A 21,859-nucleotide genomic window follows, 5' to 3' on the forward strand; every position below is an offset into this window, starting at 1 on the left:
CTCTTGACCGGTCAATCTTATGTTCGGTACTATACTCTCTTCCTTAGTCATTACTTATTTATTTAAGACCTTACGGGGTGCTATAAGATTGTATTATATACATAACACTTTGTACACTTATTTACAGTAAAACGAGTACGATATCGTGGAGGTATTCGAACATGTTCGAATTCTTCATGATCTTTGAAGACTATCACTGCTGACAGCTTAATAATCCTTCGGTCGATAAAGACTGGTTGTCTTTTTAATATCGGGCCACGTTACGGGTCGACCCTGGGAATATAACTGACGATCGTTTTACGCTCGTAATAATATATAAATATGTATAATTCGTGTATCATAGACGCTAAAATAAATATCTCATAAGCGATTATGTGTATTTTCTGTAAGATGTATGCAGTACCCACGTGCATGATTCTTCATCATAAATAATTTATGTTCATTTTGTATCTATTACAGTATTGTATGCAAAACGTACGATACTTTAATCGATATAAATGAAGTCAAGATGACACATTAAAATTATTTTTACTCAATTAATTATGCAAATCATTGGCAAACTGATAAGTTATATTTAGTGATCCATTAGAATACTTATTCATTCCAAGTATTAGATAGATAAATTCTAGTCTTTACGTAGCTCTTTTTATGTAAAAGAAAAGTGCCTATTTGTTGAATAATTTAACTTTTATTGCGTAAAGCAAGTGATAGCACATTGAAATGGCGATAAACTAATTGCTCCAAGATAATCCACCTGTTACCCATACAATTATGCATGTTCGAATCAGTACCTTAAAAAGCGAGTCAGTACCTTAAAAAAGTTGAAGCAATTGACATATCAACTGCTATACCATGATAGCGTTATATTCATTTTTCATAAATGTTTTTCTTACGATCATCGCCCTGGTCACGATATTGGTTTTATACGTGAAACGTCAACGTACCTACTGGCAAAGACGAGGTGTCCCTACTTTGCCTAATAGTCACTGGTTGTATGGCAATGCCAAGGAACTGTTCAAGTTGGAAAGATCTCCCGGCTTTTTGATTGGCGAGTTACACCTGCAAGGATCTGATAATGACCTTTTGGGAATCTACATATTCCACAAACCTTTCTTGCTACTGAGAAATCCTGAACTGATCAAACAAATTTTGGTCAAAGATTTCAATTATTTTCCAAATCGTTACTTTACGGCTCGATCGCTCCAAGATGAAATTGGTAGCACGAACCTCTTCACAATTGAAAATCCTCCATGGAGATACGTAAGGTATGTGTGAAAGTAATAGTCAAAATGAAATTTCTTAATAGAGCGCACCGAACGATTTTGTTAGGACGAAACTATCGCCGGTGTTCACCAGCGGGAAAATAAAGAAGATTTTCAATTTGCTGGTCGTAACCGCGGAACCGATGTGCAAATATTTGGAGCAACAATGTTCAAACGACACGAGGTCGAAAACTATCATGATGAAAGAAGTTGCTGGGAAGTACATCACTGACATTATATCCTCTGTCGCTTTTGGAATAGAAACGAACTCGTTCGATCCTGCGGGAGAGACATTTTTCAGAAAAGGTACCTCCTTGAAATCTTATAAAATAATCTGATGCGCCTATCTTATTTTTCTTATTTCACTTTTCTGTTTAACAGCCCAAGAGGCACTTAAATTGACGTTTCATCGAGCTCTCCAGTACGCCATTATGTTTTTCTTCCCACAAATTTCACCATATATCGGTACTCGAATATTAGGATCGTCCACCAACTATTTTCGTAAAGTATTTTGGGATTCGCTAGACACCAGAGAGACGTCAAAAACTAAACGAGGGGACTTGGTCGATTTCCTGATAGGTCTGAAGAACCAGAAACAAGAAACTGATTTCCGTTAGTATCTAGATCATTTCGACTATTGTAGATTGTTCGTAAAAAAAAAAAAAAAATGGAATGTTACTTTCTGCATAGAATTCAAGGGTGATGCTTTGTTGAGTCAATCAGTGATTTTTTTCATCGCTGGCCGCGAGTCGAGTGTAACAGCCATATGCTTCACGCTTTACGAGCTCGCTAAAAATCCAGAGATTCAAAAACGAACACGAGATGAAATCCATGAGAAACTGAAAGAGCACGGAATGACTTATGAAGGTATTCAGAGTATGAAGTATCTTCATCAAGTTATGTCGGAAACTTTACGACTATATCCACCAGCTCCGCTTCTCGACCGAGTCGCAGTAGACGATTACAAGGTAATATACGGAAGAAATCACTTATAACTAATGACGTGCACTTGATGCGAATATTGTCATACTGAATACGCATATACGTGTCATAGTCTAGCATACTTTGAACATGTACTAATTGGATAATTCATTTGCTAGTAGTACCTCTATTGAATGATTGTTCATTTACAAAGAGTGTTAATGTTGTTAGTTAGACTTAGTGTGTCAGTACATTAGGATTCAATGTTACGTTCGTGCCATTTGTAATTTCCATTTTTACTTAATTCCATTGAGAATGTAAATTGATAGCAAATAATTTCAAATCTAATAGTTCATTAATATATGTTTTTAATCGATAAATAACAAAATTATATAAGAACGTATTAAAATGTCATTACTTTCTTCTATTATTTCGTATTTCTTAGGTACCAGGGACTGATATAGTTTTAGAAAAAGGAATGCCTGTCTACGTGGCTTTGTGCGGTCTTCATCGTGACCCAAAGTATCATCCAGATCCTTTGCGATTTAATCCCGATAGATTCAGTGACGAAAATAAGGACAATATCACGCAATGTACATATATGCCATTTGGCGAAGGACCAAGAATTTGCATTGGTAAATTCCTTATTTAATACCATATTCTATTGCCATGTATTATTAATGTACGATTGCTAACTAGTTACTTTCGATGAAATATTCATTGCAGGAGTGCGACTCGGTTTTCTTCAATCGGTTATGGCTTTGGTTGCAATACTTAAAGATTACGAATCCTCATTGGATTCGACATGCAAGTGTGACGTTGATAATCGTAATATTTTCATAACACCAGCGAACGATTTTAGTATAAAGTTAACAAAACTGTAATCGTTATATTAGCAATAATAATGCCATTTGGTAAAATATTATTATAAGTACACTTCTGTTTATGTATAAAAGTAATTTTGTTACTATTATCATACAAATAGTCTATTAGAGATGATCTTTATGAACATCTTATAACAAACACAATAGAAAAATAAACAGTTTATGTGTATTTTATTACATTTCGTATCTATTACAACATTATATAAAACATATAGAACGTCTGATATCTTATTTGTTATAAATGATAACAAATGCAGACATGATGGTGATGCAAGAAAATTATTTTTACTGGATTAATTATGTGAATGACTAGCAAACTGATAAGTTGCAGCATGATAGTTGGATGAGTATGTATATTCTATTATATTTACTTAATTAATATATCCGACTTATTCGTTACAAGTGTTATTTAAATAAATCCTCGTTTTTATGTTGCTTTCCTTATGTAAAAAATTTGTAAAAGGTGTCTACTTTTTGAACAAGATGATTTCTACTGCGTAAAAGATGATACCACTGTAAAGTGACGATAAACTTGAAGATAATGCGTCTGTTACTTATATAATTATTCATGTCTACCTCGAGTCAGTATCTTTAAAAAGCTGAAGCGATTGACATATCTGCTAGTACATCATCATGTTAGTGTTCAATTCATTCTTCCTAGATGTCTTCTTTACGATCATCGCCTTGGTCACGATATTAGTTTTGTACGTGAAATATCAACGTACCTATTGGCAAAGACGAGGTGTCCCTACTTTACCTAATAGTCACTGGTTGTTTGGTAACGCCAAGGAATTGGTCCAGTTCAAAAAATCTCCCAGCTTTATGATCGGCGAGTTATATCAGCAAGGGTCCGACCAAGACCTTTTAGGAATCTACATATTCCACAAACCTTTCTTGCTACTGAGAAGTCCCGAACTGATCAAACAAATTTTGGTCAAGGATTTCAACTATTTTCCAAATCGTTACTTCACGGCTCGCTCGTTCAAAGATGAAGTTGGGAGCACAAACCTCTTTACAATTGAAAATCCCCCATGGAGATACGTAAGGTATGTGTGAAAGTAATAGTTGTTAGGACGAGTTAGTAATAATTAATAAAGTAAATAATTATTAAAGTAATAATTGTTAGGACGAAAATATCTCCGCTGTTCACCAGCGGGAAAATAAAGAAAATTTTTGATTTTGTGGTCGTAACCGCGGAATCGATGGGCAAATATTTAGAGCAGCAATTTTCAAACGGCACGAGGTCGAAAACTATCATGATGAAAGAAGTTGCTTTGAAGTACACTACTGACATTATATCCTCTGTCGCTTTTGGAATTGAAGCGAACTCGTTCGATCCTGTGGGAGAGACATTTTTCAAAAAAGGTACCTCCTTGAAATCTTATAAAATAATCTGATGCGCCTATTTCTTTCTTCTCATTTCCTTTTTCTATTTAATAGCCCAAGAGGGAGTTAACTTGACATTTCGGCGAGCTATTCAGTTCACGCTTATGTTTTTCTTTCCGCAATATGCACCATATATCGGCATTCAAATGTTAGGGTCGTCCACGAACTATTTTCGTAAAGTATTTTGGGATTCGCTAGACAACAGAGAGGCATCCAAAACTAAACGAGGGGACTTGATCGATTTCCTGATAGATCTGAAGAACCAGAAACAAGAAACTGATTTCCGTTAGTATCTAGATCATTTCGACTATTATAGATTGTTCGTAAAAAAAAAAAAAATGAAATGTTACTTTCTGCATAGAATTCAAGGGTGACGCTTTGTTGAGTCAATCAGCGATTTTCTTTATCGCTGGCCGCGAATCGAGTGTAACAACCATATGCTTCACGCTATACGAGCTCGCTAAAAATCCAGAGATTCAAAAACGAACACGGGATGAAATCCATGAGAAACTGAAAGAGCACGGAATGACTTATGAGGGTGTTCAAAGTATGAAGTATCTTTATCAAGTTATGTCGGAAACTTTACGACTATATCCACCAGCTCCGCTTCTCGACCGTGTCGCAGTGGACAATTATAAGGTAAAACAGGCGCGGTGTCCGTTCACGATAGATAAGGTCCTCATTTTGCGTGACTTTTAATACATATTTATGATTCCAATTATCTCGAATACTTTTTTCTGTTGTGTGTTATTATCTCGTTGAATAACAGCGAATATTACCATACTGAATATACACACAAAGTAAATACGCATATCGCATTTTCCTTCAGTACTATCAATAAGTTTTAAAGTCAATCAACGAACATGGATTCTTTTTCTTGTGAAAGGAAGTTAAACATGTACACTCATCTTTAGTTGAATTATATGATGGAAAAACTGTATCTACTTCTAACTTAATTCAATTTTTAATGTTATATAAAATTTCATGATTTAAAGGGAACTGAATATCTTCTAATTGTAATGGTAAACATAGCATACGTCTTTCATGATAAATAACATGTACTACTGATTGTTACGCAATCAAAGTAGCAAATAAGTTTTTGCTTTATAGATGTCATAGTTCCGTGCACTATGATGGTCTAACATACCTTGAACATGTAATAATTGCATGTTTGCTACCACTACTTCTATTAAATGCTTGTTCAGTTACAAAATGTCAATTTAACTGACATCATCGAGATTGATTATTATTTACTTTTTAGATACCAGGGACTGATATAGTTTTAGAAAAAGGAATGCCTGTCTACGTGGCTTTGTGCGGTCTTCATCGTGACCCAAAGTATCATCCAGATCCTTTGCGATTTAATCCCGATAGATTCAGTGACGAAAATAAGGACAATATCACGCAATGTACATATATGCCATTTGGCGAAGGACCAAGAATTTGCATTGGTAAATTCCTTATTTAATACCATATTCTATTGCATGTATTATTAATGTACGATTGCTAACTAGTTATTTTCGACGAAATATTCATTGCAGGAGTGCGACTCGGTTATCTTCAGACGGCTATGGGTTTGATTGCAATACTTAAGGATTACGAATGCTCATTGGATTCGACATGCAAGTGTGACGTTGACCCTCATAACGTTTTCGTTACACCAGTGAATGGTTTTAGTATAAAGTTAACAAAATTATAATCATCATCTTTGTAATGATGATGCTATCTGGTAAAATATTATAAGTATATTTCTTTTTATGTACAGAAATAAATTTGTTGCTATTATACAGGGAGTCTTTTAGTGACGTTCTTCATCAACAGATCTTATTTCGGTAACAACGTTAAATACTTTTTAAATTCAGGGATTACACATTCGCGTGGATTTAATGGAGTTTGCGCAGTAAGATAATCGCTTAAATATTGTGGCATAAAGCATAAAATACCTTTACTAGCCAACATTGCCCAATCGATCGGCTGACTAACTTGCCTGATATTCACGAAACAATGAGTGATCTTTTTACCTGTTGGACTTGTATCATAAGGTGGTCTGTAAAAATAACATTGACATTTATTTTTCGAAAAATTATGAGAACAGCAGAGACATACATAACGTAGTACTTACCTTGCTTGAACGACTTTACCACCTCCAGCTTCAATCAGTCTTTTAAATTGATCGTATTTTTCTGCAGAAGCTAATATTAAGGCAACCATATTATAAAACGGCCCATGTGGCTCTTTCAATAAATTAAGTCTCCACCTGTACACAGCAGCTGCAATTGTTTCCTCGATTTCTCCGGTAGGATCTGGTATAATGCTTTTACTTTTAGGATTTCCCCATTCATACTTTTCTTCCTGTTGGCACGTAATAAAAGTCAAACATAAGCGTAGCTGCAGACGAAGAGACGGGCGTAAAATCATAATAATCCATTTTTAGAATAAATAATTATTATTTCGAAGGTAAAAAGAGATATAGAATGTTACTTTTATAAAGTTAAACTTTCAAGATATGAAATAATGGTAAGATTCTTATTCTTCTTATTTTCCTCCCTTCCTACTCCGCCCCCGTCAATAAAAGAAAAACAATTAATACTAACATCAAGAAAGTACCCTTCTTGTTCAGAGTCTCGTAAGTACATGCAATGTAGAATCCACTTTCCTGACGCTATACTGCTAAGCATTTTCTCGTTTCTCGATGGTCTGATGCATAACAAATGAGTCGCGCTTGCATCAAAATTAGGATCCAACGATACGTCGCCACCGAGATCTTTTATTACTTGTTCGTATGCTGATTTGTCCTATTAAAATTAACGTATTAATTAAACAGTAATATATATATGGTTCAATTTAATATACCTTTATGCCTGATAACATAAATTTTCGTCTTTTTGGTGGCTCAAGTGGTTCTTCGAATGATTCTTTTTGACCTTCATCTATAGTAGAGTCCTCCTCGCGTCCACAAGATTCGTTTTGTTCTTCATACATTGTCAACTATACGTGGACAAATGATTGAAGCCATTGTTAATTGATATAGAACGAAATTAATCTACAAATAATGTGCAATCTACAATATATTTGCAAAAACGGAAAAAACTTACTCGTTTCGAATGACTGGGATCTTCCCATACAATAGCATCGACAGTTTGAGAGTCTTTCACAATAACTGTGACAGAAAATGTACATCAAGGAAATCAGTTTTGGTCTATATTAACTTAAAACTTTTTTCAGTACTACTAAAAAAGTGGTAAAAATGTGAAGATATAGCTAAGCAGGCACTACCGTACTTACATTTTCGTATAGGATCAGAAGGTTCTGCATTATACGACTTTGCACTTTCCCCAGAAAGAGAATACCTATTTTCAGGCGTACTTGACGTTTTCTGTAGTACCTCATCCAGTTGTGCAATTTGCCTGTGAAGTATAAATTATTATGAATAGATCATAAAATAATTTTATATGCAAAGTACTAAAACGGTAATGGATTAACTTACATATTAATTTCATTATTTTGTAATGGACTATTTTCATCCGTGAATTCTAATTTTCGGCTAATTGGGGTGGTAGTAGCAGTTATTTTGGAATTACTTTTTATTACTTCTGGTGTTGTTTCTGGAATTTCACTGCTAACGGTAGGTGATGCTCCATTTGCATTACTCTATTAAAATGAAATATTATAATTATAGAAACGATTTGGGATATTTTTAAATGTATTATAAACAAAGTATATACTACCTCCGAGTCATAGTCTTGTCTTTTTAGTTTCTGCCATAACTGCTTTTTAAGTTCTGAAAGAGGCTGTGAATTGATTTTCGTTAATGTATGATTAACAAATGACAGATGTTAATGTATTCATAGAAAAATTTTTTATTTGTGTTTAAAGAAAATATGAACTCACAGTACTAAGTGCCCTTTTTTTCAGGGGTGGTTCTTCTACTCTTAAATCTGGAAAATTGTCAACCCATTTTATCCAACCTTTCCTTGTATCTGGAGAAGGATTGGGTTTAAATACTTGACCGTACGGTGTTTCTGGTGTTGCCACGTGAAATGGTGATTGAGGAGTTTTGTTCATAAGCAAATTCAGTCTTTTGTTTATTAACGGCGTATCACCAGAGCTTCCATCTTGACTCTACACGATATTTGTTTTAGAATGTAATCATAACATATAACGAAAAACATTTATTATACCTGTACATTAGGTAAGTGACGCCTTGGAGTGATAATGTTCCTTGTTCCTTGTTCAGTTAATAGATCCACTTGGCTCGAATTAGTTTTTGATAAACTTGTGTTCGCATCAAAAGTCTTACTCGGTTTTTCAGGAGCTTAAGGATCAAATAATATTATTCTTACGACTTTACAAATAGGATGTACTCTCACATACAAAGTTTATACATAAAATATTAACATACCTACAGTTTCTCCTACGAGGAACGGTGTTTCATCGACTCGCTTCGATTGAGTTGCACAGGATATTAACCAATCCGCAGTAACGGCCGGTAACTTCCACTTCACCGCTGCTTTATACTTGTTTCCTTCAGGTGTTGGACAAATTAAATGTGTATTCGCGTATGTCTCCTTTTCAGGATTAGTTTTACGAACAAATATATCCTGACACCTAAAATTGATAACGCTTTAATCTGTTCTTGTTATTATAGTTATCTTATGTACGTTTTTTAAGCATATAGTGGAAATATTTACATGGCACCTAATTCCGTAGCTAATGTTGCGAGATACGTTCGCTCTGCTCCCGTGTACATGCTCATCGTGATAACACAATCTGACAATGGATTCGAATGTTTTTTTATCGACAGAGGTCGATGATAATACATAATTTCAACTATTTGTTCTTGATTTATGCAATCATCCTGTAAAAAGCACTAACATTCAAAAACATCCGAAAATATATTTTTATAGAAACGATAAGAAAAAGCCAATACTTACAATAAACAAATCGGTAACAATTTCATTTACCGTATGTTTTAAAGGGGCACCGTGCTTTGGCACTACGCCATAGTCTGGAATGCCAACGAATGTGCTTAAAACTACTTTTCCACTCATTGCTGCTATAGTTTCAACTACAAAGTTATCTTCTTCACTGAAGCCAGTTACAACAAATGTCAGCCCTGTATATTTTAATATGTTACTTTACATATTTGTTCATGTGCAGTTATAATTTTATTGTGGGTACATAATATACATTACCTTCAAATAGTCTATCATTTAAAGTTGAAATTTGACTAATAGGCACTGAGCTATCATCTGCTGGATATTTATTTGGTCCTGCTGCAGGCGTTATTGGTTCCTTTGAATGTTTTGACTGATTCTTTTGACTAGCAGTCGAAGTTTTATCATTTTCTCCCGTAACAGGTGTAACTGGTTTTAAGAACTCTTGCATTGTTTTATCATTTGTTTCAACTGATTTAAATAACAATAATAAAGTTATATGTTCCGAAACTTTTTGATAGAAATAAAGCAATTATTTGAAGGCTTTTACCAACTGTATCTTGAAGATATTGTTGAATGAGGTCGGATGATTCTTTCTTTTTCTCTTTTTCTAACATTGCCAATTTTCGATCCATGTCAAATGATGGTATGGATACTTTCCGCGGCTTTTGTAGCATCTGCAAATTCTGGAAAATTTTAATTAAATTATAGCAAATAAAGTATGATCGTTGTGTTTGTCCACATACTTACCTTTTTACTTAATGGCGAAGGAGGCTCTGTAACATTTTGTGCTACAATGCTTTTTTGTATACATAAGAAATTTTCTTCTGCTGCAGGTCGCTTCAATTTAATACTTTCTTCCAACCACTCCAGTGTCAATATGTATGGGCTAGACAAAATATAAACGATATCATAATACAGAACAGTGATATAACTATTAATTGAAATACTAATTTAATATTATACCATAACCCTTTTGATTTCATTAATTTTAATTCATTAGATGCTTTATTTTCATCCCCGACAATAACATGTGTTAAAGCATCAGATATATCATCGAGTCGTGTTGCACTACCTACATTCAATATCCTGTTAATTTTATCTCTTTGATTAGGTGCAAATCCAGCAAGGTATATCTATATAATATTTAAACGAAGTTAGAGAAATATAATATATCAATACCATAAAACATAAAACTGTATTTAATTTACATACACAGCAACCATCTAAAAACGGACCAGCCATTTTTGCTTCATTAAATGTAAGTCTATCAAAAATTGTAGCTGTAGAAGCTAAAAAATTAAATAAGTTAAACAAATTTATTATCAGGACAAGAACCTCCTTCTGTGTATCCTTTACTACTAACCGGTAGATGTACTGTTAGAAACATTAAAAGATGCACTGCTCATTGTTGTTACTAAGCTTTCATCTACGGAACTTTTTTGTTGTACATCACATGGTATAGAACTTATTGTAGAACAATTAAAAGTATCAAATGGCGCTGTGATTAGGAAAATTATAACGTTAGTTATTCAGTTTTAGATTTATAAAGTAATAAATAGTTTTACCATTTGCTTTGTCTGGAGTTGAACATGCTTTTAGTGACTTAATTATATAGTCCTTAAAAGGTAAAGCATAGCCAACGTTTATGCTCTTGTATACCCAATCTGGTCTCAAACAAGCAATCTGTGCTTGTTTTGCAAATTTCAGTTTCTCACTCACTGGACTATTTTCTGGTGCAAGTACAATTTTAACCTTTTTACCATCCAAGGCACCCATAAATATCTGAAAAAAAAAAAGTAATATATGTAGGCACAACTGCTTAGAAAAATAAGTAAAAGTAGGAGAAAATATACTTTACCCCTCCATTGTCATTGATCAATTGTTTAATTTCTGCTTTCTGATGTCTTGGAAGATTTGTTGATGTTACAACTAAATTGAGAAACACAGAAGCTTTGTATTTGTCAAACATCTTGTCGTCAGCTGCAACAAAACTCTTCAAGTTTGCTTCCCAAATTGCTTTAACCCATTCCTTTGTAACTATTGGTATTTTCATATCTACTGCAGCCTGTTAAAAATGGTTACATATTAAATACTAATCAAGTTAAACTCATTACATAAATTTATTTACCTCATATTTTATAGACATGACAGATGCTGTTACAAGATGTGTTACACGACTGCGTAATTCTTTTGTAAAAATTCCACCCATATATTGTACCAATTTTTCTATGTATTCCTGGAACAATCAGACTTTTAGAAATTTGAAATTTCCTTTGTAAGAAACAATAGTGATTAATTTTTATACTTTTTCGTCCAAAGGTAAACCAGAAGCACATATGCAAAGACCTCTCATAGCTGTTGTATATATTGGATTAGCTGCTTCTGGAATTGGTTCTCCATTAATAAAACAAAGCAATAAACATCTTGGTCCAACTATGCTACAATAATAAAGTATCGTTTTAATGACATGCTATCTCATTTTTTTAAAATAGACATCCAGAATAATCTTTAACATCAAAATATTACTTACGGACATTTATATGTTTTTAATTTACTAAATGTGTCACCTACAAATTCTTCCATTACAAAGACATCGTTTTTAACCGGATTCATTTTACTACATTTTTCTTCTTTAATCCAGATTGAATTCAATTCGTAATCGCAACATTTCTGAAAGGTTATTTCATTATGTAGTTTTAGTTCTAACAAAATACATTCTCATTTAGATAAAAATGTTTGCTAACATTGTATGCTTGCCACATATCTTGACTACAATCATTTTCAGATTCATATTTGTTTGATATAACAAAATAAAGATTTATGTCTGCATCGATTTGGCTCTCTTGATTTGTCATTTTAAAGTATGAAGTTGTTCTTTCTTGGATATAGTATGATTTTAGACAAAGTTATTATTCGATAAACAAATATTCAATTTAAAAAAATCAAATATTTTAGAGCTATGAAGTTATGGTATACATATTACTATAGCTGAAAACTTAAGCAATCAGAAAACTATTATTAATTGATAATACGAAAATTACATTGCATATACTGCGTTAAATGCTATCAATCGTTTGACATGACAAAAAGGATTCTCATCTTTTAAGATGACACTACAGTCACTTTAACCGATACATGGAGATAGGTTAGACTCTCTTCGCAAATACATGTCACAGAAATCATTAATTTTGTAAGAATACTTTCTTATATCTAAAAAATTAGTTCGACAATTGTTTTAACAAAATCTCAACCGATTGTACGAAAACCAGTTAATGTTTTCAAGTCATAGAATACTGTTAAAATACGCTTATTCCATGCACGAAACTCTCTCGCGCCTAAATTTATTGCCTTGGTCAAGTTCAGTGATATCACTGCAATTGTAGCATATAATTGAGAACTCGTGGCGCCATCTCTGTAAAAAGTGCTCAAACTGGTCGCACATCGTTATCGACAGCGAAGTGAACTACTGAAAACCGCTAGCGCCATCTCTTGGAGAAGAGCTGAAACTATTCCAGCATTAGTTTCATTACTTTCCCCAGAGATGGCGCTAGCAGTTTTCAGTAGTTCACTTCGCTGTCGATAACGATGTGCGACCAGTTTGAGCACTTTTTACAGAGATGGCGCCACGGGTTCCAGAGCAGGGCCCGCAGCATCTGTCTCACTCTTTCCTATAGCCTTCTTGTATATCTTTCTCTCTCTTACTTCTAAAGCGGGAAATATAGATGGCTATGGAAGTGATGTCACGCGGCGCAAGTAACATCACAGTGCCCTTACTGTGGCAAAGTTGTGCTGTCGGGGTATACAAAGGAGAAAATATCGATTGGAGGTAGATGCTTTTCCGATACAAGAAATATGATTTATGACTTCAGTTTCATACATCTTTTCGTAGAATTCTAAGTATATCAGACGGCTTGTAGAGTACGAATAAAGATAGGAAAACCTACGCACAAGAGACGTACATCGTTAGGTATTAATTTTCTGATTAACCGCAAATAAAATGAGATAGCTACATTGACAATTATGGAAACAATTTGGCATGTGTACATGATCTTAATGTAAATTTGCGTAACTTTTGTAATGCTGGTAATCATCTAAATTCGAGACCACCTTGTAATATGATCTACTGGAAAGAACTGCGGATGAACGTGTAGGAGGAGCGTTCACGTAAAGAAAGGAGTATGATTACAGGCGAAAATTATGTAGAGACTGTTATCAGACAAGACGTAACCGATGATGCTTCGTGCGAGGGGAACACTTATCCTACTTATTCTTCGTGCAATGTAGCGAACGAGGGAACAAATTATCTGTGGAGGCTATACTAATGTATCACGAATGCCGAAGAGGTCAGCACCATTCCCGACGTACGGTTCGCCACGTTGGAAGAAGCTGACGGGTGACTACTGCCTGTTTGACATTAAGAAATTCATTTCCACGAGAAGACATCTAGTTACTGTTAATTTAATATAATACTAAGGTGAGAAGATGTTATTTAAACAAACGATATATTTGCTGCTTCGACCGAAGCGAATTGTATCGCTATATATGTCGCACGTGTTAAAAATTTGATAGCAGTAGGTCGGTGAACCTTCGTATCGAATGCAATGCATCTGTAATATTGTCGTTTGCTCTTATCGAATTTGTATTCGAACGAAATCATTAATTAAAGAAACCGTATACTCTATCTCGCGCGTATTGTAATGCAATTATCTTCATTGTAAATAAATTTCTAGGGAAGCATATGAGAGTATTTTGAAATATATCTTCAAATATCTCTCAATGTTTCAAGAAGATAGAAACGATTTGAAAAAATGTAATCGAGGCGATTAAGCAAGCGTGTCGTTATAATATGCTGTGTACATTCCTCGTATGTTATTCTCTGGTAACATTGATAGTTTAATGATATAAGAATTCTTATCTAGCAGGCAAGCAAAGATGAAGGTAAAGGAATTACTGAAGACTGTCAATGTGGCATGGTCACCACCAGCTCAGCATCCGATACTATTGGCTGCAGGAACTGCAGCCCAGCAACTCGATGCCAGCTTTAATACATCGGCCAGTTTGGATTTGTACTCGTTAAATTTGCAACAACCTGGACAAGATTTGGAGCTTAAAGCTACTGTTGCAAGTGACCATAGGTTGGGGAAAAAATCAGTTTCACTATGTATATATATTAGCACAGTGTAATTAACAAAGTTTTACAACTGGTTTCTGAACATTTTAGATTCCATAAAATAATATGGGGTTCGTATGGTAATAATCCAGCTGGTATAATTGTTGGAGGCTGTGATTATGGCATGATAAAAATTTATTCTGCTGCCAAGATGTTGGCCAACGATAGTAATTACTTAATAAGTAGTCCGGACAGACATACAGGCCCAGTCAGAGCATTAGATTTTAATCCCTTTCAAGCAAATTTATTGGCGACAGGCGCAACAGAAAGTGAAATATATATATGGGACATTGTAAATACAAATACTCCAATGACTCCTGGATCTAGGAGTCAACCATTGGAAGATGTTCAATACATTGCTTGGAACAAACAAGGTAGTTTTTAGAAATGGACACTCTCAGATCCTGATATCGCACAGTTATTACTGTCGAGATATTTAAATATAAACAGTGTCCGATATTTTTACTGCTAATATATTTTTGCCTGGATATTGTTAATTCTCACTCCCCCTTACAGTGCAACATATTCTTGCCTCCACATTTTCACAACGCTGTGTTATATGGGATCTGAGGAAAAATGAACCTATCATTAAATTAACGGATGCCAATTCAAAGGTAATTTTATTTATACTATAATACCTTATTCACTTGTCAGTTTGTATTAAATAAATTATAATTTATATATTTACACTTAAATTCAGGTAAGGTGGAAAGTGGTGCAATGGCATCCAGACGTTGCTACACAATTATGCTTGGCATCTGAGGATGATCAAACACCTATAATTGAATTGTGGGATTTGAGATTTGCAACATCACCTTTAAAAACGTTCCAAAATCATCAACGTGGAGTTCTATCGATTGCATGGAATCCACATGATCCAGATTTACTCTTAAGTTGTGCCAAGGACAATAGAATACTCTGTTGGAATCCTAATTCAGATGCTCCTGTATGTTTAATATTCATATATTCAATATTCATGATATTGTACTTAATTTATTGCTTAAATTTATTTTGATCGTTTTAATATACAGAATGGCGAAGTGATTTGTGAATTAGCGCAAACAAATCAATGGAACTTCGATGTCTCGTGGTGTCCAAGACATCCAGGATTAGTTGTGGGAACTAGCTTCGATGGACATGCAGCAGTTTATTCTCTATTGGGAGGGCAGCCACAAGTGTCAGCAGAAACGTCTAACAAAATTGTAGACTCGTTCCCTGGAATGGATCCTTTCACACATCCACCACCTCCAGTACAAGCAGAGCCAGCCGTTGCCTTGACAAGAGCTCCGAAATGGTTAAAAAAACCATTTGGAGCATCGTTTGGTGTAAATATCTTCTTTTTGAATACATCGTATTTTCGTGCTACAGTATATTGAAGTTATAATTTCTTCTATAACAACAGTAAATTTTTCTAGTTTGGCGGTAAATTGATAATATTTGAAAATGGTCCTGTAGATCCTAATCTACCTCCAAATTCGAATAGGAAAGTGATTATATCGCAAGTAGTAACAAAGCCAGATTTAATTCAACGTTCGAACGAATTGGAGCAAGTTCTTAAAAGCGAACAGTATAGCGATTACTGTAAAGGAAAAGTCGAGAACACTACCGATATACATAGAAAAAAGATATGGAATTGCGTGGGTGCATATTTTGGTGAAAATGTAACGAAAGAGATATTGGACTTACTGGGCTATGATATAGAAGCTATGAATAATAAATTAAATCAGTTCATTTCACAAGATGACGTTAACAGTATTACAGAAGGAGTTGCTAATTTGAATAACGTAAGTCTTATTTATAATGTTTAAATTGAGGTTAAAATTTTCACTGCATAAATAAAAGATGATTTTCGTAGGCGCTTAATGGAAACGTAATCGATGGTAGCGCAGCGTTTGACGCGATTGCACAAGAATCTAAAAAAGCATCAATGACTCCTTCAAAAAGTAACAACATTCAAATAAACGTATCCGATGGTAAATGTTGTTATTAAAAATTTGGAACATTTAAAATCGCTACTAAATAAAGTAATGTAACTTTATTTCAATGCGTTACAGACGAGGATGGGCTTATAACTCAAGCAATCCTCTTAGGAAATATAGAAGCTGCTGTGTCGTTGTGCTTTGCAAATAAAAGGTACGCAGATGCAGTCATTCTTTCGATGGCTGCTGGACCTGATTTGTTAGCACGTACCCAGTACAGATACTTTTCAGAACATTCGGGTGCTCTCAATTCTCTTATCAGTTCGTTAGTTAGTGAAAATTGGGCTGAAGTTGTTAGAAATGCTGACATTAATAGTTGGAAAGAAGTATTGATTGGAATATTTACGCATTCTAATCCGCAGGAGCGATCTGTCTTGTGCGGTATGTATTATACATATAAAATAATGTGTCGTGATATTTGAAGATATACGGCTATCCATTCACGAAATCTTTATTTCCATTTTTTATTTTATTTTACAGACATGCTTGGTGATCGCTTGGTGTCGTCTAATAATCCAACGTTTAAAGAACAAGCTCAAATCTGCTATATTTGTTCTGGTAATTTGAATAAAATAGTTGAATCTTCTAATGTCGATATTCAAGAAGTGGTAGAGTTAGTAGTCATAATGCAAAAGGCCCTAGAAATACAAGGTATCAGAGACGTGCAAATAGAAGGAAAAATTGCTAATGTATTGTCACAGTACGCTGAAATGTTAGCCGCCGAGGGAGATCTCGATGCTGCGTTAAATTACCTTGGAAACAGTCAAGATGCCAAAATCGTAATGTTAAAGGATCGTCTCTGTAGATCTCTGGGCTATATCGAAGAATCAAAAGTTGTGCCAAAGGCACCGACGATGCAAAATTATTACGATCGAAGAAGATCTGTGCAAAGTGTACAAAATCCATTGCCCGCGGGATCCACGCAAGCGAGACCCTTTTTCGATTCAAACGTTCCTCCCACAAAACAATCCTTTGCGCCACCTCCAAATCAGTTTTCTACCCAACAACAACCATTTGGTATGACACAACAGCAGCCATTTGGCATGTCCCATCAGCAACCGTTTGGTGTAGCTCCACTTCAACCCCACGTACAACCTATGCAACCAGTGCAATCTATGCAGTATGATCAACCATTTCAACCGTATACTCCAACGTCTCTTTCTCAACCACCTCCACCACCACCTCCCTCGAACGTGTCGGGTGGAGTTGGATCTCGACCTTCGAGCGTCGGGCCGCAAGCAAGATCGAAATACATAATAGATCCATCTGTAAAGTCTACGTCGACGTATGGACAAACTGGTTATCCTCAACAAACGTATAACAGTCAACAGATTCCTTCGGTACCAGGCTACTCGACGCCAAATATGTATCAACCACAAGTTCCTGCACCTACAAACACGTATCCCGGACAAAATTTCCCACCTAATCCGAAGGAAGTGGAGCCTTATAAACCGGTTCAACCAAGTGTACTATCACCGTTACAAAATCCACCGCAAACTCAAATCTATGAACCAATTAGAACGCAACCGCTTCCACAGAATCAAATGTACGGAAGCGAGAATCAGCCACCTATGGATCGCACGAACATTTATCAACCACCGCCACAACCAGCCGGATGGAATGATCCACCTGTTGCAAAACCATCCAGGATGCAAGTAAATAATTTTTTACTATTTCTTTTGTACTAATGTACATCGGGTTACGCGTTAAGATAGTGAATTAGTTTATGTGGAATAATGTTATACTCATGATATATTACATATATATATATATGTGTATATTCAAATAATACAGCCAGTACTGGCATTATGCAACAAAAATGAAATGTCTGCGGATCATGCTGGTACCAGGAAATGGAAAGAAAAATATTCGAAGAATACGAAGGTAGACCACCTACAAGAGATTGAGTGTTGTTTCCACTGTTTCATAATTGCTATTTATTTTTGAACGAAACATATTCATTCCCCACGTGTATTTTACAAGTCAATCTATCTGATCGCGAGTAACAATTTCGTGTGATATTAACTAATTACGATAGTGTGAAATACAACGACATTTTCCACTGCTTCACACAACAATTGGACTCGTGCGATATTACATTTTTACAATTCATACGTATCGCTAATTTTGTTGCTACAGTCAGTAAAAAGGTATCAAGTTTGTAAGTGTAACGATTAAAAATTTTGTACAGTCAAAACAGGATTACCAGCCACAAAATCCCATTTTGCATCCACTAAGGGAAACGATGGCACAACCCGAACCAATGGTGAGTCGTATAATTATAATTTTTTTCAAGCGGACACAAAATACTATGGTTTTTTTGTGCTTTTTAGCTCTTGCCACAGGAACAGTTTTATCCGGATACACAGGTACCTTATAACCCACAGCAATACAATCAGAATATTCCAAGTATGGGTGCACAATTCGCCAAACCAATGGAACCTTTGCAACCGGCTGCAGTGGTCAGAGCACCGGAACCGGAGAAGCCAAAACCACCGATACCGGAACAACACGTGCATTTAAAAACAGTATTTGACGAATTAAAGAGCCAATGTTTCGAAAGTGCTAAAAATCCGGTAAGTTGATTCTTCCACTTTTTATAATACGAATTAAATTAACAATTATGTTTTCACCTCCTTAGCAAATTAAACGAAAAATAGAGGATGTGTCCAAAAAACTCGAAGTTTTATACGATTGCCTCAGAGAAAATAAGGCATGTACCTTTTTTTCTTTATTACTACATTATCAATCTTAAAGAAAATAGAAAGGGAATTTCATTTGTTATGTATTTTACAGTTATCACAAAATACTTTACAAGGATTGCATCAAATATCACAGATGATACAAAACGGAAATTATACTGGCGGTTTAGATCTTCATACGCAACTCGTGTCAGGTCCAGATTTTAGTCAGATATCCTCTTTCATGCCAGGTATTAAAGTATTATTGTTAAGTGCCCTTCAATTGAATGTCTACATCAGATAGAGTGCAATATGCAATACTCGAACTGTTTACACTTATTCATTTTTATAATTTGAAATTTTTATAATCATTATAACACCTCTATTAAACGAAGTATTTATGTTCTAATAATTTTCCATACTATTCAACGCAGTACGAATAATCACAAGTATTTTTATATAAACTTTATGCCTTGGAAAAAAATCATGAAGTTTATATACTTACATTTAATGATGGTTTACAAAGATTATATAAGCCTATTTCAATATCTCTGTATAATTAAACAAAATTAATTTATATAAAACGCATGTAAAAAGTAGAAACAAATATTTTGGGCAGATTCGTTTCCATGAGCTATTAATTGATTTTTCTTTTAACTAATACATATGTACATAAAATATTAAAGTTGGCTTAAGAAAATTATGTGTATATTTTTAAATAAAAAAAAAGTATATAATAATATATTATTAAAATGATATAATTATATTAAATTTGTTACCGAAAATATGGTTTCAAGTGATTTATTGAATAATTAAACTGTGTAGTATGGCTGCTTTTTCATTCATAATAAACTTTTGCAATAATTCATCCAATGGATCGATGCCATCGCGAGCTGCTTGCCGGCGCATCGCTTGTTTTACTTCTTCGCGCACTCCTTTATCTGCTCCACGAGTGGTAATACGTCGATCTATAATAAATTCAAACAGATACATTTTAAATGAATACATACGTAAGTATGGTAATGCTTAAGGGAAGAGAAACGCGTGGAACGATGTACTTTGTAGTACTCCTGATCCAGTGGCTACATCTAAAGATACACCGCCACCGTGTTCTGTCCACAAATACGTTAATTCTTCTAAAATATCTACACATATGATGTAAGACTGAAATAACGGATAAGAAAATGATCCACGATTTATAATTCTTTCCGTAATCGCAGATAAGGTACTAGCTTCTTGTGGCCAATCGATTTGCATTAGTACTAATGCGTGTCCTATAGCCAAATCTCCAACACCGCCGGGTAAAGAAAAATTCTCCTGCAATAAAATGTATACTACATATATATATAATATGAAAATAGTAGATATAAAACAGTCTCGACTACACGTAACCATATTTTACTTACCTTTATCGCTAAAAGTAGTAGTCTGCAGCAATACTGTATAACAGGAAAACGCGCAAGAGTTAAATAATGCAAATGCCTTGCACATGGAACGGTTAAATTGTGAGATACTTTACCGCAAACCGTGGGTAATGAACTAACTACTAAAACTATATATTCTAACATTCCCTAAAAAAATATTATGTGCTTAAAAATATTTTTAAGGTGAGTGATACTCGAGTAAAATGTAGGAATACAAATGTGTCTCCTATACACATTTACCATGTACCTTATAATCTTTCAAGGAAAAGCATGTACTCGCTAAACGAAGATGTGCACATAAACTACCCGACTCTTGTGATAATCTCGCTAATACTTCATGATGTAAACCTTTATACATAGCTAAATCCGTTAAAAATGAATTTAACCACGAATCTAATCGAAGTTGTTGATTTAGTTTTCCTATTTCTCTTTGCAAATAATCACTGCTATGCAACAGGTCCCATAACTTCACAGCTAGTGCTAAACCATTACCATTATAATCACCGTCGCTAGTTACCACGATTCCTCCATTATCCTCCCTCTTTCGTTTCTTTAATTTCGGTTCTGGTTAGGATAAAAACGATAAAATTACAAAGTGGAAGAAATTCCAGAAATTATTAAATACATTATATCATACCAGCAGGTGAATGCACACATTCCCCAAATGCTTCTACCAAACAGTATATGGTTTCATCATTATTAATAAGCGCATTATGTTCATTTAATATTCTTAATAATGTCACGATAGTACACATCAGTAGCTGTCTAACTACCAATTCCTCACATAAATTTGCTGCATGTACGACTGCATATTGATGCAATCTTTCGCAATATGTATCTCTGTTCCATGGTATAGAAAATAAATTACTCAGTTCCCACTCTAACTTTTTCCCAATCAACTCAACAACTTGAAATAGTCTATCCCATGGATGTTGAATCTGATTATCTTGCGGCTGTTGTATGTACGCTAAATAAAATTCTACCGCCTTACAAAGTAACCTCAGGCTAAGCCTAGGATTTAGTTCAACCGGTGCAGTACCAAGGAGCGGTAATGCATCACAGGCTAACAATTTCCTGAAACCATTCACTGCACGTCCTGGATGACTGTGTTTCTCTGCGGTAAGTAGAGTTTCCACTAAGCTTGGCTAAAAATATAATGGATTAAAAACCAAGATCGAAAGCCAAGCAATAGCCAGTATATCAATTGAAAAT

General features: G+C 34.7%; 5 protein-coding genes across 9 annotated transcripts in view; 3 read left to right on the forward strand and 2 right to left on the reverse strand.

Moving 5' to 3' along the window:
- Positions 1–852: 852 nt before the first annotated feature.
- Positions 853–3,067, forward strand: LOC143426124 (cytochrome P450 6k1-like). The gene is made up of 6 exons (XM_076899317.1): positions 853–1,265; positions 1,330–1,568; positions 1,644–1,874; positions 1,953–2,230; positions 2,629–2,818; positions 2,910–3,067. Exons 1-6 carry the CDS (start codon positions 853–855, stop codon positions 3,065–3,067), a joined length of 1,509 nt encoding a protein of 502 aa, XP_076755432.1.
- Positions 3,068–3,671: 604 nt separating this feature from the next.
- On the forward strand, positions 3,672–6,240 carry LOC143426138 (cytochrome P450 6k1-like). The gene is made up of 6 exons (XM_076899340.1): positions 3,672–4,113; positions 4,194–4,432; positions 4,508–4,738; positions 4,815–5,092; positions 5,715–5,904; positions 5,995–6,240. Exons 1-6 carry the CDS (start codon positions 3,701–3,703, stop codon positions 6,150–6,152), a joined length of 1,509 nt encoding a protein of 502 aa, XP_076755455.1. The 5' UTR covers positions 3,672–3,700; the 3' UTR covers positions 6,153–6,240.
- Positions 6,197–12,302, reverse strand: Mus101 (mutagen-sensitive 101). 2 transcript variants are annotated; one of them, XM_076899295.1, is made up of 25 exons: positions 12,138–12,302; positions 11,924–12,063; positions 11,699–11,831; positions 11,522–11,629; positions 11,252–11,458; positions 10,959–11,175; positions 10,757–10,891; positions 10,606–10,682; positions 10,357–10,526; positions 10,141–10,279; positions 9,941–10,076; positions 9,649–9,861; positions 9,388–9,569; positions 9,145–9,311; positions 8,856–9,061; positions 8,635–8,768; positions 8,345–8,575; positions 8,182–8,244; positions 7,941–8,104; positions 7,739–7,860; positions 7,549–7,613; positions 7,307–7,441; positions 7,048–7,248; positions 6,576–6,805; positions 6,197–6,500 (listed from the first exon to the last, which is right to left on the reverse strand). In XM_076899295.1, the coding sequence occupies exons 1-25, from the start codon at positions 12,246–12,248 to the stop codon at positions 6,278–6,280; spliced, it is 3,909 nt and encodes a 1,302-aa protein (XP_076755410.1). In that variant the 5' UTR covers positions 12,249–12,302; the 3' UTR covers positions 6,197–6,277. The 2 variants fall into 2 exon arrangements, with proteins under 2 accessions (XP_076755410.1, XP_076755411.1); XM_076899296.1 differs by lacking the exon at positions 12,138–12,302 and having other exon boundaries at positions 6,198–6,500; positions 11,699–11,775; positions 11,924–12,014.
- A 2,013-nt stretch (positions 12,303–14,315) lies between these two features.
- Positions 14,316–19,982, forward strand: Sec31 (COPII coat complex component secretory 31). Of its 2 annotated transcripts, XM_076899298.1 has the most exons (14): positions 14,316–14,528; positions 14,615–14,937; positions 15,080–15,177; positions 15,264–15,507; positions 15,593–15,888; positions 15,979–16,347; positions 16,419–16,536; positions 16,618–16,923; positions 17,023–18,197; positions 18,337–18,426; positions 18,734–18,808; positions 18,876–19,118; positions 19,184–19,255; positions 19,339–19,982. In XM_076899298.1, exons 1-14 carry the CDS (start codon positions 14,326–14,328, stop codon positions 19,525–19,527), a joined length of 3,801 nt encoding a protein of 1,266 aa, XP_076755413.1. In that variant the 5' UTR covers positions 14,316–14,325; the 3' UTR covers positions 19,528–19,982. The 2 variants fall into 2 exon arrangements, with proteins under 2 accessions (XP_076755413.1, XP_076755414.1); XM_076899299.1 differs by lacking the exon at positions 18,337–18,426 and having other exon boundaries at positions 19,339–19,980.
- Positions 19,910–21,859, reverse strand: part of Ints10 (integrator complex subunit 10) — a 38,862-nt gene continuing 36,912 nt past the window's right edge. For all 3 annotated transcript variants that reach the window (XM_076899303.1, XM_076899304.1, XM_076899305.1), the window contains 5 exons: positions 21,285–21,792; positions 20,895–21,211; positions 20,630–20,794; positions 20,282–20,540; positions 19,910–20,191 (listed from right to left, as the gene is read on the reverse strand). In XM_076899303.1, coding sequence (XP_076755418.1) covers positions 20,025–20,191; positions 20,282–20,540; positions 20,630–20,794; positions 20,895–21,211; positions 21,285–21,792 — 1,416 coding nt within the window. In that variant the 3' untranslated portion in view covers positions 19,910–20,024. The remainder of the gene's footprint in view (positions 20,192–20,281; positions 20,541–20,629; positions 20,795–20,894; positions 21,212–21,284; positions 21,793–21,859) is intronic.

This window comes from Xylocopa sonorina, chromosome 8 (genome assembly GCF_050948175.1).
Source record: "Xylocopa sonorina isolate GNS202 chromosome 8, iyXylSono1_principal, whole genome shotgun sequence".
In the NCBI taxonomy this organism is placed as follows: domain Eukaryota; kingdom Metazoa; phylum Arthropoda; class Insecta; order Hymenoptera; family Apidae; genus Xylocopa; species Xylocopa sonorina.